The sequence below is a fragment of the Saccostrea echinata genome, unplaced genomic scaffold, assembly GCF_033153115.1.
Source record: "Saccostrea echinata isolate AGI-Se365-2 ecotype Australia unplaced genomic scaffold, CSIRO_AGI_Sech_v1 ptg000020l, whole genome shotgun sequence".
Classification (NCBI taxonomy): Eukaryota; Metazoa; Mollusca; class Bivalvia; order Ostreida; family Ostreidae; genus Saccostrea; species Saccostrea echinata.
The window spans coordinates 3,408,705-3,427,050 of NW_026889769.1; the positions used below are offsets into that span (position 1 = coordinate 3,408,705).

The window sequence follows — 18,346 nt, forward strand, 5'->3', positions numbered from 1 at the left end:
AGAAATTGTAATTTTTAAAATAAATCCTTAACTTATATTCTTTTTAACTCTTATTTATTTTTTTTATTTGTATAAATAACAGGACAGTTTATTTTGTATCAATACAGGAAGAAAAGCGCCACTTCAGAGACCATTTTTATACTTGGAAATCAATCACACTTCTCAGAGATTCCGGTTATTGTTCTGCCGCCTAAGTGTTGACCAATCATTCGATTTCATTAATATTTATCAATAATGGCACCTTTCGTGACGCGCCCTACGCAGTGAAATCCGTGCGCAAACTATGCTGTCTTCGAATTCAGATATAAACGAGAATCAGAAAGTTTATTGCTAGTTTTTTTTAAAGAAGAGATATTACTTAGTTTAAAAGGTAAGTGAAATATGAACTGAGATTAAATGCCTTTAAATGTAAATGAGACTGTCAATTGAGATGTATATCTCCTTTTTTGAAATCGAGAAGATAATTTAATTGAAAATTTCACCAAAAGTTTTTAATACTTTTAAGAACAGATATAAATATTTTTGTATTCTTTGTAGATATTTTTTTTGAAACATAAGTCTCAATCAATACATTTTATGAAACAGAATCACTCATGTAAACTTATTTATCTTTACCGATATAAAGCGACTTCGAACTTTTCAAACATTAACGTAGTTATTAACCTGCAATGCTCGATATTAATTACTTGTATTTTCTCTTTATTGGACACATTTACACAATAATCGGAATCTAAGTTTATTTTTTAGGTATATGAAAAGTAAAAAAGATTCAGTATTTCAATCGTTTAATAACACATTGGTATGAGCTTTCATGACGCATTGTCGTGTTTAAACAATATCAACACTTTATTCAAAAGTGAGAAATAGATACATTAAAAAATATCAACAGTTTTTGAAACAACCCTTTCGAGTTGTTATGAAATTTATAATTGTAATGGGCACCAAATTTCATGGATTTTTAAATTTTTACTTTTTTCTTTAAGCATGGTTTCGAAAGAATGTTTTTAAAAAATAGAGACTTTTATGTGAGCATTCCATTGAAGATTCCATTTCATTTTTCATTAAGATTGTAAATTCATGACATCTACGACATATAATAACTTCATAGTAGTTGTGCATTAACCTGTACCTTTATATTGATTCCGCTAGTCGAAGAGACCTTCATTTACTTACGATAATAATTCTTTTTTTTTTTTTTTGATTGGCACTTCTCCTATAAACTAAATTTCAGAAGCTAGAAATCATATGACTTTTTTGTATAAAAAGTATGTGTAATATCCGCGATGAATTTATTTCTCCTCCTACAGGTTTAACACATCCCATAAATTTAGAACTCCTTTGATTCAATGGATGTGCTTTATAGAGCTAAGAACAATGTTAAATCAGAATGACAAAAATGAGCATATTACGGCATTTGCCTAAAACATGCTTAAATTATGTTTTAATCATAAGCAAAAGTAATTGAAAAAGGAAAATAAAATGTGCTTTACAATTGATTTTGCAGAATCTCTTAATGTTTTGGAAGTTCCATTATGACATTTAAAATGCTTGTTTAAAAACTCTGATGAGAAATGATTCATCATACCTTGATTTAATCAATTTTTTGCATCTGTTCCCAGCAGATTTCCAGTTTCACAACAGTTCTTAAGATTACCCTTTACCAGACTATAATTTAAATCAGAGACGGTCTCTGCGAGACATGCACTTCTAATAAGGCTAGAACAAGACACATTTTAAAAACTGTTTTGTCTTTTTAATTTATTTTCTCGTTTTTAGGAAACATAGACTTTGGCTAGGCTGACTACAACGTTTTTATAGGTTTCGCTCGTAATAAAATCATAAACTCAAAAATCTTTTTTTGATCTCCTTTCATGCTGACCACTGCCCCAAAGCGCCCAGGTTTCCTCCCCATTGGATTTTCTTAATGGATCACAGTACACTATTTTTGTATACGTGTACTTTCTTAACTAAAAACGCCTTTTCAAGTACCAAAGTGTAACTTTCATCTCTTAGTTTGGGATTAATGGAGGGTCTTTTACATCATTGATTACAGCTGTAGAGTTGTTACTCGTATTAACTGATGGCGGAGTCCTTGTCTATTTCCGTTCACGTAACACATTGCTGGTACCTCCCGGGTTAGTATAACACTATAATAGTAATAGAATTCCTTAGTTCAAATGAAATCAATGATGGGGATATAAATATTTCCTGTGCAATGTGGTTTGAGAAATCCATATGTGTGATTTGTACACTTTCGTCATTAATAAGATCCATCATAGACACCAATTATAATATCATCTATGATTTTCTCTGCGTGATCTGATAAGACAAATTTAAGTAATGGCCTGAAATGATTTTTTTGGTCCCTGGGTCTCAAAGTTAACACCAATTCATATATATCTGACATCCCAGGGGTGCGTGGGTTCAAATACTAGTAATGACTTAATTGTGTAACTTGCGCGTATAACGTAATCGAGCACTTCTGTACTGGATACAAAGAATTTCCCTCGAACGTCAGTAAGACCCGACAGCTTACATTAAACTGCAACAATCAAGCATGCGTTGTTTGTAGTAAAAAGAGACTTGGTAATACATGTAGTAAATTGCTATAGAATCTACTCTGTTTTATCAAATAATAAAATCTTCTTTTCGTATAACCATTCTCATAAATATCTCCAGACACTAAATTGAACATGGTATTTCTATAAAAAAAAATATATAGAGGAATCATTTTCCCCCTTATATCAAAGGATTTAAATTTGCATTTATACAAGAAGTTCCTGAAATGCATGCATCTTACATAGATATTATACAAGCGTATGTTGTTACCAAATTAAAAAAAAAATTCCATGTTGGATAAAATTGTTGTGTTGCTAGTTGCGTATACTTTTAATATAGAACGAAACTTGCAACCGAAATTAAAGAATTGGAGTTAAATCAATTGCTTATTAATGCATTCGTTAACCTTTCTTGAAAAATTAATTATAATGTGGTAAAATAGATTCTTTTCTGGTGATGAATGGCCTTAGAATCTCATTCCAGAAAAGCTTTTAAAAGTCAAATACTCTTTTCCTCCTGATTCACAATGGTACTTGTAATATACGTAAAATTCCTTGGAAAGAGTTTCAATGTCACACATATGAGCGAAGCCTTTTTATTGGATTTCCTTTGTCTAAGTAAAAAAATGGGTTTAATTACAATTTCTTTCTTTACAGTTTCTCAATTCAAAGTTAGAGAAAAAGAAACCTGTATAATGGTGAATTTACAGCGAGCCCTGTTCTCTCTTTTGTTCCTCATTTCGTATTCTGTGACGTCAGCAACCCCTGATCCTCTTTGGAATTCAGCAGCGGTAAGTAACGAAAGGATTTAGAGGGGATAGATAACATTGTAGGCTAGGAATGGATTGAAAAAAAAATATCATATGTATTGAAATATTTGAAAATTAATTAAACTTACCAATTGTCATCATTTTTTCAAAGCCTTCGTCCATAGTAAAGCAAATATTTGAAATAAAGATTTTAGAACAAATACTGGATGTTCGCTAAAATCTGTAACTTACATGGGGACAAACTTACAGGCTGTCCTAAAACAGAAGCCATCTTTGTTGTTTCCAAGATTCTGCTCCATATAGAAGGATTCCTATTTTTTAATTGGTGTTTGTGTTGACCTTCGACCTCCAGATGTTTTTTAGTAAGACAAATGGTAATCTGACTTCTGAAATGCATGCTTGAATATCACTTTCCTCTTTTCCTTTTATATTGACCCTGTTTCCAAGGTACTAGTATACAGATTTGAAAAGGTCCAAGTCTTCAAGCATCTGTATCAAAGTCCAACTGATCCTTCTTTTTATGTCTCCGCTAGCTGCAAAGACAAACAACCTTTTTATTCATGTTCGAAGTTTGGTCTCTTCGTTAGACTAGATCCATGAATAACTCTTATACTGAATTCAGTATATAACATCTTTTTGTTAGACACGATTTTATCTGGGTTGTTACAATGGTAGAGATTTTTCCGCTGGGCCAGTAGGATAACTCTTCCAAAATCTTTTGTAAAATAATGAATTTGATGGACACAAATAGATCTCTTTGTTGATAATTAAACATTTTGTTCTCCTTTACAAGTTAATGGAAAAAAGTACAATACCTCTTAGTCTGAGTTGTCTTAACTATCATTTTTGATGAGTGACAAAAAGGATAACTTTTGCTAGATTCATAAAATAAAATGTATGGGTTTTTTTGGTCACTGAATTTGGATTACTTTGTAAATATTCATAATCAAACACTTATGATTTAATAAGTATAAAATTAGTCCAGTTAATATTTGATTGAGACAAATTTATTTGGTTTACTGGCAACATCTTCAATAGATTTTGCAATGATCAATTTTAAATTCCAATGTGACTTACGCCTTGAGTGATTATTTCTGAAAGATTCTAATTGTGACTTTTCAACGTACAAATTCTAATTTGTTGAAATTCAAAAATTTAAAACACATTTTAGTGTTTTCATTATTGCAGCATATTTGTAAGCCCATTAGAGCTATCAGCGAGTTCTGATAAAAAATGACGAGATTTCCTGATCATAAGGTCCTAAGAATATCTAAACGTATATCAAGTTTTTTGAAAATGTGTTAAAGACGATTTCAACCGTTTTAAACATGGATTATTGAATCCGCGCATTGATCTTATTGATTTTTTTTGGTTTATTGTTTAACGTCCCTCTCGAGAATTTTTCACTCATATGGAGACGCCGCCACTTGCTGGTGGAGAGCTGCAAATTTTGACCTATGCTCGGCACTCAGGGCCATTTCGCAGTGAGGGATCTTTTTCGTGCCAGGATCTACTGCGAAACGGGACCTCGGTTTATACGGTCTCATCCAAAGGACCGGTCTCCACGTCCCACAGTGGGATTCTAACCCTCGACTTAATCATCAACTCCTTACTCCGCGACTCTTGAGCAGACGCATTGTGGCTCTACCACTGCGCCACGCGGGCGACTGTTATTGAATGTGAATGTTATCTACTAAATCATTAGAAATTGACGAGTTGCAATAATTTTTATTCGTTAGTAATTGGCGAATTTCCATATTAAAGACAACGTAATGTGATGGCTTACTACTACCTTTTTTTTGTTCTATGTCTTTTATGCATATCAGGATATTTAGATATCTATGATTGTTTTCCATCTTATAAAATTTTCAGCAATTATTATTTAATCATGTATTTGATACTAAACTCTCGAATTATGAGCGGCATCTGATAACTGTGTCTCTGGAAGTTCAATATTAAAAATGAAGCAAAAATAGTTAAAGGATCACAGCAGTGTGTGTTTTAAAGCTATTGTAGGTATGAACTGTAACACGTGTATATATATATATATATATATATATATATATATATATATATATATATATATATATATATATATATATATATATATATATATATATATATATATATATATATATATATACATGTGTATATATATATATACTTTCACACAAGTTTGTGGTTTTCTGTACAAAATAAGGATAAAAAGGTTTTTGTGGTTTTAAAATTGCTTACCGGATAGCTAGTATCGGAAATTATCTTAAACAAATAAAGAATATATACTTTATAACTTTGAATTATAAAACGATTTATGACCGATCTCTTTGAGAGGATACTTGAATCAAGGCAACTTAAAATAAGATAAACCTTAATATATCCTACAGATTTTTGAACAAGGTAAATAATGCATATACATTGTGATAAATCCGTGAAACAAACTTTAAGGATACATGTATTGACTACTTCGAGTAAAATATTCATTTGTGAAAATATTACGTCTCGTCTTCTTAATATTAGAAACTGGAAGGACACATCTCTAATCTATTGAGATATCTACATGTATCTGTATAAGACGAAGACCATTCAAGAATTATCAGTCAATTACTTTTATCAAATTATTTCTTCCTTTTTCTTTCATTTAATTCTGTGTAAAGGGGGCGTGAAATATAATAAAAGTCGAGCAAGGAGCGACACAAGCCACGATCTAACAACCCTTTTTCAGGAGTTTAGTGTCCCATGTGGTTTTTAGGCGAAAATAAAAGCGTTAAAGATTCTCTTATTGCTGCACAAATTAAATTTTTACACGTGACAATCACACTAACGTTATCTCAAGTCCGAAGCCTTGATTTGATTTTGCTTCGGTTTGCAAATTCGTCTATTACCCGCAGGTCCACTGTGGTTCGACGACGTGACCACTTTAAACCCGACCTCACTTTTCAAGATTTTGCACACTGTGGTGTTTAAAAACTGTGTATAGAAGCCACTCAAATGGGAATAAGCATATTTATTTAATGTACCCGTAAGAAAATGCTTACGTATGTGATTTCTCTATTTGATATATAAAGTTCAATAAAAGATTCAAAAGTGTTTTAAAGTTTCTTCAATAAATTGCACAATATAGGATCTACTGAGTGCTTCAGAGTAATTATTTTAGTCAGAAATTGAGTTTTAAAGTACAGACATAAAGTTTCATTTACTGGTATCTGTAACAGTCGATAAAAATCTATGTAACATGCCGAACCCTGTAATTGGCGAAAAACAGCTGTTATCCTTAAAGTAGTGCTTCCAAAAGAGGAGGAAATGCTGAACGTCTCTTCTAGGAAATCTTGTAAACTCTTTCAAGCCTTTATCTGTCCTGAAGCTTTGTTAACACTTTACTAATCCCGAATTATTATTTTTAATTTAATAAATAAGGAATTACTTGGTCAGATCGTAAACTAAGTGGACGCAGGGGGTCTCTAATTAGGAAGCTTAACACAGAACTAAATTAAGCGATGCATTAGGACCAAAGGCAAAATGGCGAGAGATACAGGCAGTGATATAGATAGACTAGAGACCGCTGCATATTTTTTGTTGCAGTGATGGATGTTGAATACTTTTTACCATCTGAGAAAATAAGTAAATCAGTTGTCAAAAGAGCTCTGATATTTCTTTGCCCAGAAAAAATGTTAACTCTTAATGTTTCTCTATGGAACAAAGACAGATGTGGCATTTTGGCATGGTATTGAAGCAGTAAATCAAACCCCTTACTAAATAGTTAAATGACCACTGATATTTTCTTCTACGCTCGTTATATTTGTAAGAAAATGGTTATAATAAGTTTCAGACATTTCTGGTTAACCAGAAGATTTATCTGTGGTGACCCATGTGTCAAATTTCATCTGAGACTCGGGAAGAAATATCCATTTTACCAAATTATTCTATATTAACGCTTTTACAACAATTTATCAAATCAGTTTGATCAAATTTGGTCCTTTTAGTAGAATTTAGACAGTATCATGGAACAATTTTTGATAACAATCTGAAACACGAAGTTTGTAAGATACAAGGAACAAAAACGAAAACAGAATCAGATATTTAAGATGAATCGACTTGCTTGGCAACCCTAAGTACATTTTCCACATCTAGTATACTTGTATAAGAATGTCAATGTGAATTGTCCGTACAGTTAAGCGATACATAAAAGAAAGCTGTTTTTTCTTCCTTCCACATTTGTTTTGGGTCATTTTGTTGACTTCAGATATTGTTTCCTTTTGTTTAAATGGTTGTCACACAAAATTACTGAACTTCTTTACATTCAATGATTTAATGATTATAAGGATCAATTCCAAAATATGTTGCCTTAATCGTGTACACTCATTTTTGTCACAGAATTTGTGTATTTTCTCTTTCCCTGAAGCTTGTTTGATTTTTAAGTTATCAACGATGTGTTTAATGTTTAGAATATTGCACTATTTTGACTCTCTGACAATAATACCTTCAATTTATGTCTTTTGTTCTAGGAATCAACAGACATGGAAGATTCAGAAGACAGTGTAGAAAGAATTGACAAACCTTTACTAAACTTTTTAATTACCCGTAATGGTCTTGAAAGTGCAGGCATTCCAGCATCAATTGCTGAAAAAAGATATGGATTTGCAGCCATGAGGGGAAAGAAGTTCTACAACGATTTGGAAAGTCCAATAGTGAGGAACAGTAAACGTGCTCGCTTTTTCGGACTCCGTGGGAAAAGAGTTCCAAATCTTCGACACAAGCTTTCAGACGAAGAATTTAAAAATATTCTTGGAAAACTATTGAACGATGCCTATGATTTTTCAACGAATTCAAACGATGCAGGTCGGTATTGAGCTTTTTTCTATTTCTGTAAATTCAATCGACTCAAAAGAAAAAGTTTCTGTAAATATGCATGTACAATGAACAAAATTGTTTGAGGATGGAGTATTTGATACGGGATCAAAATATTAATGTACTTGATGAATTAGGGCGAACCCAACAATTTAAAAAGCTTTCAAGAACTTTTTCAAAATGGAAACCTTTTCATGGACAAATATCATTTAGATAATTGATAATTCTATCCTCTCATCGACCTATTGTAATCTCTATTCTGAGTACTTCTAATCTAATGTACGCATTGCAAGTTTTCTGGGAAGCCGAATTTACCGAACACAAATAACGACTCACCTCTAGCATGTTAGAGTACAACATATTCTAATCAAACAACATCTTTGATTGTCCCTAAGATCAAAGGCAGTTTTAATACTGGGGGAGGCAGATGTGAAAGATCCATCAAATATATAGAAAAAATCGTAGTCAGTCTTCCCATTTTAACGGTTGATTAAATATTTACACACTCACCCTGTCCCTATTCACCCAAATCAATGTGTAATTAAACGATGGTATCTAGCGATAATATGCAATCATTCCGTCAATTTAGCATTTCAGATACGAATTCAATTAACGCAACATTGAAAATTATGCTTTCTAGATTAATATAACTATGACACGTTATACGATTGCTATAACCCAATAGGAAAACTGATAAACTTGAGTCTAGATAGCTTCGCCTTTGTTTACTAGAGAAACACCCAGGCCTTGCATTGATTGGTAGTGGGATCGAACACCAAAAGATATTATTAAACGATTAATTTCAAAAGTCATCACTGTTTCTAGGAGGACTAAAAAATTATTCATCAAAGGATGGATAATGATAGAATTATTAAATTCAAGTGGCATAAAATCTGTGTAATACAATCAATATGAAGATTCCATTTTTTTTTATTCTGAAGGGACTTTGTACATTACACCAGTTACGAACAATGCATTATTGATGAAGTTTTTTGTAATACTCATTTTGATCACTAACAATAGCAGAAGCCCGAATCACAACCTCACCACAATCTCGATGGAATATAATCGAATTTAATTGAATATGTGTATATACAAATGTCGACGAATTAGTATCATTCAGGTTTATTTAAAGGTCTATGCAAAACATATGTGATCCCTTTTATAAAAAAAAAAGTCATTGTGCAAAAGTGTATGTATGTAACCGTACATACTTGTATCTATGTGTAATATAATGTGTATACCAATCAAAACAAACAAATGATTGCAGACATTGGTTACCAAGGGTTCACCTGAAGTACATGTACTTAAATAAATTTGAACTGAATAATTATATTCTCCGTTGAGCTCTATGCCTGGCCAGGGTTTCTGTATAATAGTCTTTCCTTTTCTGCCCCTTTCCAGCGATCTTGTGGATACAGCACACAACTACTTCCGCTAGATTAGTCCAGCTGATTAACCAGGTATTCAGATGTACTTTCTTTTTCCCAAGATGAATATATATCCATCAAATCATTTCTGACCAGGGGACATAAAGGAAGCATTTGAAGATCATAAAATCTTTAAAGATTGTAGTATCTAATTTTCTTACATTCGTCAGAGGATGTTTACATGAAAAGCTGGAAAATATATATATCAAATAATTCAGAGAGCTTTGCTATCCCATATAATAATAGCACTATGCATAGCACTAGCAATCATAGCAATAAGGAACATTTAGGGGTCGATGGGTTGGTATACATGCCAATCTCATTTCAATAAATGACAGATCAAAACTCTGATGAAGGCAGAAAAGCAATCTAAATAGAATGTTTCCTTCGATGTAAACGGTAAACATTCCATTCTTTTATAAATATCTCAGTGGCATAACTTTAAATTGTGGGTTCAAGACATTTTCTTTTTATAATTCTATCAGCTTTATTGGGGTTATATTGTTATGTAATGCTGTTAGGAATTACATTTATGAGAAGAAAATGCTAATCGCACAGTAGACAATGGTACTTTCTCCTTTCTCTAGTCGTGTATCATTCCAAGTGATGACGCAATTAGCGCTACGATTTGGATACCGATATGCAAATTTCCAAATTAGATAATTGCTGCCTTGGTTTTTCGGATACAAAATCACTTTTCAGAATAGTAATAAAGAATAATTTCAACAAAAATATCTTTATTTACGGCATGTAGCAATTATATGATACGAAAATTGATTCACCGTAAATATCGGTAAAACAGCAGCGTCTTATCTCATTTAGCGCTTGGCTGATATAAACAAGAATTGCAATTAGCTTGGAAATAGATCCGTGAAATACGGGTGCCGATATTTATAAATTCGTGCGTATAACATTTCTTCTACAAGGAGAATTTCCATAATGAATACGATTTCTTTTGATTTATTTCGTGTTATAAGATCCCAAAAGATAGAGTTTTTTCAACACATTCTGTTTCATTATTCGCCCGGGCTGTAACTTCCGGTAACTGTTGTTTGGACTTCGTATTTAGACTGATGTGTATACAACCAGGAAACAACCAGCTTAAACCTTGCAAGTCATTAAATACGTGTAAAAAGGGGAAATCTACAAAAGTTAGGAAGGGGCGGAAAGCACAACCTTGTCGCCGTAAGATGGCGTAAAAAATTCCCTTTTTAGTTTTTCATGACTTTCAACCAGCGAACATGAAAAAAGTTCTTGTGTTGTAATTTGCATCCTGAGGCCTAGTGTAATAGATATCAGGAGATGGTGTGGGATAAATTAAATGCTACGATTTAAGCAATTTTTATCTATCAATATTATACTTTGTAAACAGAATAATTATGTAGTGTCGCTTGTGATATTGAAGCTGTGTTGTGAAAAGCGCGTTCAATGTAAAAGTTCAAGGAAGTCCTTCTAATATTTTTAGCTCATTCAGTGTACACAGTGGGTGGAACATGTAATATTGGGTAAATTTATATATGATAAAAGAGGCCATACATTTCAAAGGCAACACACGAGGTCTTTGACAAACTAACTTTGATGAAAATCTATCGTCGTGTCATTGTATGTCCTATTTTCTCGTAGGTTTTAAGTAAAACAAATTGATTTATTATGTGGTTGGAATTCTTTCACAGTGGGGAAGAAGGGGGATTCTGTTGATGAATGCCTCTTTGAGGGAAAGTGCTATATATTTTAATTTCTTTTGACATTTTAACTGTCTTTTATCCTGATTTTGTTCAGGCACTATGATGATAGTCATAGAAAGTACACAAAAAACGAAACTGGAAAGATAAATCAATTTTAATACCAAAGTTAAAAATTCATAAAGATACATCCACTAAACATTTCGGGACAATAGTAAGTTTAATGTGTTAGCAAATGAAATTCTTGTATTCAAAATCAAGATATGAAGAGAATTAAATAGGCTGTGCTGTCCAATCCTATTTACTTTATTAAAAAATATTTCTTAAAGTATTGGCATGAGAGTAGTGAAACCTTAATGACCATCTAAAGACTTACATTTACATTTCCAAAGTTTTCCCTTCTATAACACTATTTGAACAAGGAGTATTTAATCCTGTATACATATAAACAGTTTTGTCACATTATCGTACTCATAAAGTACCTACGTAATTTCACAGTCACGTCATAAGTGGTCGACATGTTCAACACATTCAATTTTTACCGTTTAGGATTGAAAAACATAAATTTAAGTGTAGTGCGATTTATGATGGCATCGACATGAGAGAAATTATCCAAACTTTGATGTGCCCATTCAATAAATACACGACTTAAGGTAAATTCAAGGTTACTCAAGAGTGGACTTTTCATTATACTACTACGTCTCATAACAGGTTAAATGTCCAAGTAATAAAATCTTAATTCAAAATAATATTTAATTTCTTCATACTAATAATCTTTATCTTTCAACATCATCGACACATAAAGAGAAACAATAACGCTCTTCCCGCATTTTTGATTATTTTCAACTAGGGGAAACTAATTTGAATACACGGGTGAAATTTTCAAAACTTTATATGTATTACATGATAATAATTAAAGTATTAAATAATGATTTAAGCTGTTGAATATATTTACGTCTGCTGTTCACTGTGTCCACTACTCTCTACAGTTTTTTCTTTCTTTTTATACGTAGATTAGCAAATTGACATATATAATGCAAAAATGTATGAATGAACCTTATATTATTCAGGTTTGATATAATTAAGGAATGCAAATTCTGCAGCTTGGCTAAAATTTTCCTTAAAGATATCGGAAAATTAAGATTTTTATATACTGAGAGTAAATGGTTTAGAGATCCCGTATTTTTTTTAACGAAAACAACGGACATGCTAGCTTAGACTTGACTACAATTTAATGCTATCGCTATTCGTTTGAATTGAAAAAAAGTGCTTTGCAACTGTCATATAAGTTGGGATGGATATTACATTATCACCGTCACTGCCATTCGGTACTTTCCTTATTTTAATTTCATATGTAGATACTTTTTTCTTAACATAGCCTCTGCAGCACTCTTAAAAGTGTCTCGGGTGAACAATGTTCTATCATGTTGTAAATTTTGAATTTACTAGGTGGAGGTAAGTGCAAAATTTACAACATACATATAAAAATTAGTTATGATGTTGTAAATTTTGCCATCCAGTAAATTCAAAATTTATAACATGATTTTTTTCTTGCCTCTCTCCTTACATGTGTAATACTTACTTTATATCTTTTGTCTCAAAAATTATAGAAACAAAATCTGAGTACACCTCTTTATTTTATTTTTCAGATTCCAGTCCAGAAAAGCGATTCCGCTTTACTGCTCTAAGAGGGTGAACGTCAGATCACGCCTAGAGAAGCCAGATATGGATATTTTTGCAAATTATTTACTAAGGACGTGGTGCATTTAACATCTGTTTCTTTTATAGACAGTTGATATATGTGTTCATCGAAGTGTCTTCACAAATTCATTCAATTCTAAGTTAAAGTAGTCCTCTTTTTTTTGAAGAAAAATTCTGTGTACATTTATTATTGACAATTTGAAAGACAATTAATTCAAAGTTGTTATTTCTTTTTGTTTAAAATAAATAAAAGCATCACCCTTACTATGCATTATTTTTTATAATATAATGTAACTTTACGTAATGTATGAATCAATAGTAATAAACAATTTAGGTAACAGCAATTTTGAACTGAGATAATGTGGTTCCTTTTTTTTAATTTGAGCCATGTCCATTATGCAAATTTCAAGTTTTAACATAGCCTGCAGATAATGCATCGGTTTGAAATTACACATCTTCGCTAGCCAAGGGTTTCTGATGCGCTACTCTCATAAACCCTTGGCATACGGTGCTGACAAAAGACGGGATTGTTTTCGTCACGTGATCACGCTTCTTACCAGGTACGCACAGATTTCGTCATCGACAGAAATAAAAAGCGAATTTGAAAATATGTTTTTAAAGAATAATTAACAAGAAGGTATTGAGTTATGTTAATTTGCTATTTAAACATGTTAAAATCCAAATCTACATCTTCAGTATGGATTCTTAATCACATATTTTGCACGTAGCTTAAGATATTGGGTGACACCATATAGCTATTCATAGAATGGCATGTTATCTTACGGATCGTTGTTTACTTGCGTTTTTCATTCCCGATATTAAAGAGTCAAGATATATCCCGAACGCAAATATCATCATTTACAAAAAACAATTGCTGATTGGTCGAATGATGTCGATCAACTCCAATCACAGCTTGAGGAAAAAAAATCCCAACTTTTTTTAACACCGTATGTCAAGGGCTTATGAGGAGAGTAGCGTATCAGAGACCCTTGGCTAGCGAAGATGGAAATTACATAATTCTCAGTCTTTCCTCAATAGAGTCCTATAGTTTTTAAACAATTTCTATAACGAGACAAGGTATTGACAAATAAGATCATGATACAAGGATAAAAACAGTCTCGTTTAAAGTCAACATTTTCGCAAATACTTTGGTCGATACAATGACCTTGATAGTAAATACAATCTTTGTTAAGTCGAACGTTGAACGACGTCTTTTCATACAAATGTTTGGCAACAATTTTCACACTGAATTGTCTACGAAATTTTTATATCTGTCCGAACATGACAAGGAGCACACGGCGGGTGTGACCGGTCCACAGGGGATTCTTACTCTTCCATGGTCACTGATCCCGCCTGATATTTTTATGGGTCCATGTTTGCTCTTCTCTGAATTTGTATTCCAGTGGACTTTAGGGCTTAATTACTGTTCGTTATCTCCATATTTCATCATCAAGATGCTATTTCTTCTCCCAGTTCCTGATTATCGCCATTTTAAATTCCTTATATTTGGACATAAGCTTTATATGCGTTTTGGAATGATCATTAGTTAAAAGTAAGAAGAATCAAAAGTTTTCTTTTCTTTTTAAAACATTCATGTGCAATACTTACTTTCACTCAAATAAACGTTCTCAAAAAATGTTTAAATGCTTTTAAATTTTAGAAAATAGCGACACAAGTTGTATATTAACCATAGTTCGAGATATTGTATTAAATCTTATAATTAAAATTTTACGTTTTCTTTGTAACGGTCAATTTATGAAATGGTTATGATAAGATGCTTCACTAGGATTTTTGTGGGTGAACTCTTCATGAAATAATGACACGGTTTTCTGTGGGATGGGAATATGTATGAATTGTTTGTGGAGGAGGAGGATAAAGAGGATTTTACTCTAGGCGGTGCAGACATATGTCTGGAATGGGATGAAACAAAACCAGGAATCGAAAAGAATCGCCACCATCCTGTAATAAGTCCAAAGAAGAAAATTGGCCATGCCATTATAATTTAAAACATTTGACAAAATCGTTAAAGATACAAGTGTATAATGCAAAGCACAATTGTTGCTATACATTGTTTTATAAGGTGTACTCAGAAATTTGTATATAACCGTGAATATCATTGTTATTGTACATATATATATACATGTAGTCCTTAATAAAACAAACCTGTCCTAAAAGTCATTTGGTAAAAGTGAGGAAAGTTGTAGATCTAGTATATAATATATTTCATTAGAACTCTGTAACATTAGGACAGACACAAACCAGAGCTGATAATTTCCGTATAAACGGACGTCATTGGTTGGACAAATCCGATAATATCAGGTTCAAGGCTCTAAGATGAAGAAATACAATCCCAAAGAATCTGTTTTACTCATTTCCACAAGGGGGTATACTAAGAACCTACATCAATCTTTTTTGTCATCAATTTATTATATTTTGTTTGTGTGTGACTGTCTCAGAATGACCAAATAATGGCTGTCTTGTCTTATTATATGGCACATATGAAAGCAAGGTAATAGAGAGAACATCTTTGCTTTAATGGCCATAAAATTATATTCAAAAACAAGCATTCTGAGAGTATTGCATTAGCAATACTAGTCCCCTACCGGCAAGTGTAATCTGGTTCCGCTCCCATTAAGAATTGAAAATGCCATAATTCCGTCAAAAATTAATGAAGCGGGACGAAATGCAAACTTGATCTATAACTAATCAAGGTAAAGCCACATACCAAAAATCAGCTCAATATCTACAAGCATTTAGAAGAAAATTGCGGAAAACCCCTAAAAATTGAAAAGGCCGTAATTCCGTCAAAAATCAATGAAGCGGAACGAAATGCAAACTTGATCTGTAACTCATCAAGATACACTTACATACCAAAAATCAGCTCAATATCTGTAAGCGTTTAGGAAAAAAGTGCGGAAAACCAAGTGGGACATACTGACAGACAGACAGACAGACAGACAGACAGACGGACGGACAGACTCAGAGGAAACCTATAGTCCCCTCCGGTTTCTCCGGTTGGGGACTAATAATTCAAGATAATTTCACCGGTAGGGGACTAATAATTCAAGATAATTACTTTTTAGATTATTTGGTGGGTGTGAGCTGTTTTATCATGCTCAAGGTAAAAACCGTCTTGGGGAGAAACGAAATTTACAATTATTTGACTATACATGTATCATATGTGTTCTACCGATTATTATTTTTACTATAATTTCACACGGTCAATTTGGTTCTCAGTAACCAATGGCTTAGGCTATTGTTATAAAAAAAAGGTCAAGATAACGAACAGTGATTGATCTCATAAAAATCTATAAACAATAAAAATCTGTGTCTGTGAACAGGGTATATCTGAAGAAAAACTTTTTGTTTTACTTGTTACATTGAAAGAAATGCCATAACGCTTATCTAGTGGCCGGATTGATATTTGATGTGCTATATAAAAATCTAGTGTAATGAATATTCTTGGTCTTCAAGAAATCAAAGTACGAACTTTTCTTAAATTGTTAACAAAATGCATCAGTGAAAGAATCATTGCTATTATTAAAGATTAACCCAGCAAAGGAATTCTCAAGAGATAAATTTATAGACAGAATGAAATCACGGAAATAACCTTTATTATTCAAGAACTAAACCCGTATAAATTCCATAATCTTTAAACGTTTGAACAAATTCTGGTAAAAGTTAAGAGTGAAGCATGAAAATCTTATTTTCTTTTCATCTTCAAATAATTTCTTTGATGTAAAAGGTATAGATCACGAACAGTGATCAAATGATCATTTCTTCACACTATAACTCAATTTTCTCATATGAGTGGGTCTTCGCTCCATATGTTTGAAAGTATATAATATATATATATATATATATATATATATATATATATATATATATATATATATATATATATATATATATATATATATATATATATATATATATATATATATATATATATATATATATATATATAATATTACGGAGGCCCGTTGAGGCCAGTTCAGAGAAAGAAATATATTTTATTGCGTTTAAACGCAATAACTATTGCGTTTAATCGCAATAATCATTGCGTTTAAACGCAAAAGATTGCGATTAATTGCAATGTATATTGCGTTAAAACGCAAAACACTTTGCGTTTAAACGCAAAAGATTGCGATTAAACGCAATCTTTTGCGTTTAAACACAAAGTGTTTTGCGCTTAAACGCAATAATATTTTTGCGTTTAAATGCAATAATTTTTGCGTTTAAACGCAATAATTTTTGCGATTAAACGCAATAATATTTACGTTTAAACGCAATACTTTTGCGATTAAACGCAATATTTTTTGCGATTAAACGCAATAATATTTACGTTTAAACGCAATAATACTTCCTTATAAGGATTTGTTTTGCATTTAAACACAATGAATGATACTGTAGTTTCAAAATCAAACATGAATTAGTCAAAGCTTATAATTACATGTACATGTACTAGGACTCGACACTTCAACTTTAAGAAGATACGATTTGTTCTGTGTCTTTTTGCAAAATATTCCAGTTTTTGAAAATTGTGGTAAAACAATGGCATCCTAACAACCTGAATGTCTTAAATGTATTGGAACCCAAAACTCTTAATGAAGTGTCTGATCAATTTCTTACGTATATCACAACTTATAGAGAATGTTTCAGTGGTATTAAGGTCAGACGATACGTTCCTCAAATATCTGTTTTGTATATCTTCGTATAGTGTGGAAAATATCCAAAATTTTAATTACCTTTTGATTTCTAAACTGGTTTCTAATTGTCTTTCAAAAATTGAAACATTAAAAAATGTGTTATTGGCTAATTAAGTTTTCTCCAAAAGGATTATATAGGAAACATCATCTTCTGGTAATTTCAACAAATGCCTGGTAAGGTACCTCAATTTTTTGTGAGTAAACATGTTAAAGTAGCAATACTTCAAAGACAAAATCTTAGAAAAAATTATATATTATTGAGGAACGTATCGTCTGCCCTTAAAGCACTTGTCAGTTTGATACATGTAGTGCACATCGACCAATATGTTTTCATTTGATTTTGATTTTGATCTCATACATGTATAAATCCATCACATATGTACTTGTGTTTACTATATGCAACCATAGGAAGGGTTATGAATGTACATTAAAGTCTAAATACTTCATCATGTTGTACGTAATATCAACATTTCCTCAGTCCTTTCAAAAAATCCCTTTATACATTGGTTAAACTTGTGACCACAACGTACGGGACAGTTTTTTTTAACAGAGCAACTGACCAAAACATCATTAAGAATGTAGAGAATAATAAGCTTAAGACATGTCCCGTTCTTAGGTTGCCTTTGTTTTTACAACCCGACATTTTTTCTC

The 18,346-nt window shown here is 32.0% G+C and overlaps 1 protein-coding gene across 1 annotated transcript; it reads left to right on the top strand.

Annotated features, from left to right (window-relative positions):
* Positions 1 to 303: 303 nt before the first annotated feature.
* LOC133190069 (uncharacterized) lies at positions 304 to 13,250 on the top strand. Its single transcript, XM_061325542.1, has 4 exons — positions 304 to 370; positions 3,216 to 3,349; positions 7,831 to 8,164; positions 12,935 to 13,250. Exons 2-4 carry the CDS (start codon positions 3,254 to 3,256, stop codon positions 12,979 to 12,981), a joined length of 477 nt encoding a protein of 158 aa, XP_061181526.1. The 5' UTR covers positions 304 to 370; positions 3,216 to 3,253; the 3' UTR covers positions 12,982 to 13,250.
* The last annotated feature ends 5,096 nt before the right edge of the window (positions 13,251 to 18,346 follow it).

Bases quoted from the DNA above. Each gene is read 5' to 3' on its own strand.
- LOC133190069 (XM_061325542.1), top strand. From the start codon at position 3,254: ATGGTGAATTTACAGCGAGCCCTGTTCTCTCTTTTGTTCCTCATTTCG. The intron at 3,350-7,830 runs GTAAGTAACGAA...CTTTTGTTCTAG, and splicing joins CTCTTTGGAATTCAGCAGCG to GAATCAACAGACATGGAAGA. The intron at 8,165-12,934 runs GTCGGTATTGAG...TTTATTTTTCAG, and splicing joins AACGAATTCAAACGATGCAG to ATTCCAGTCCAGAAAAGCGA.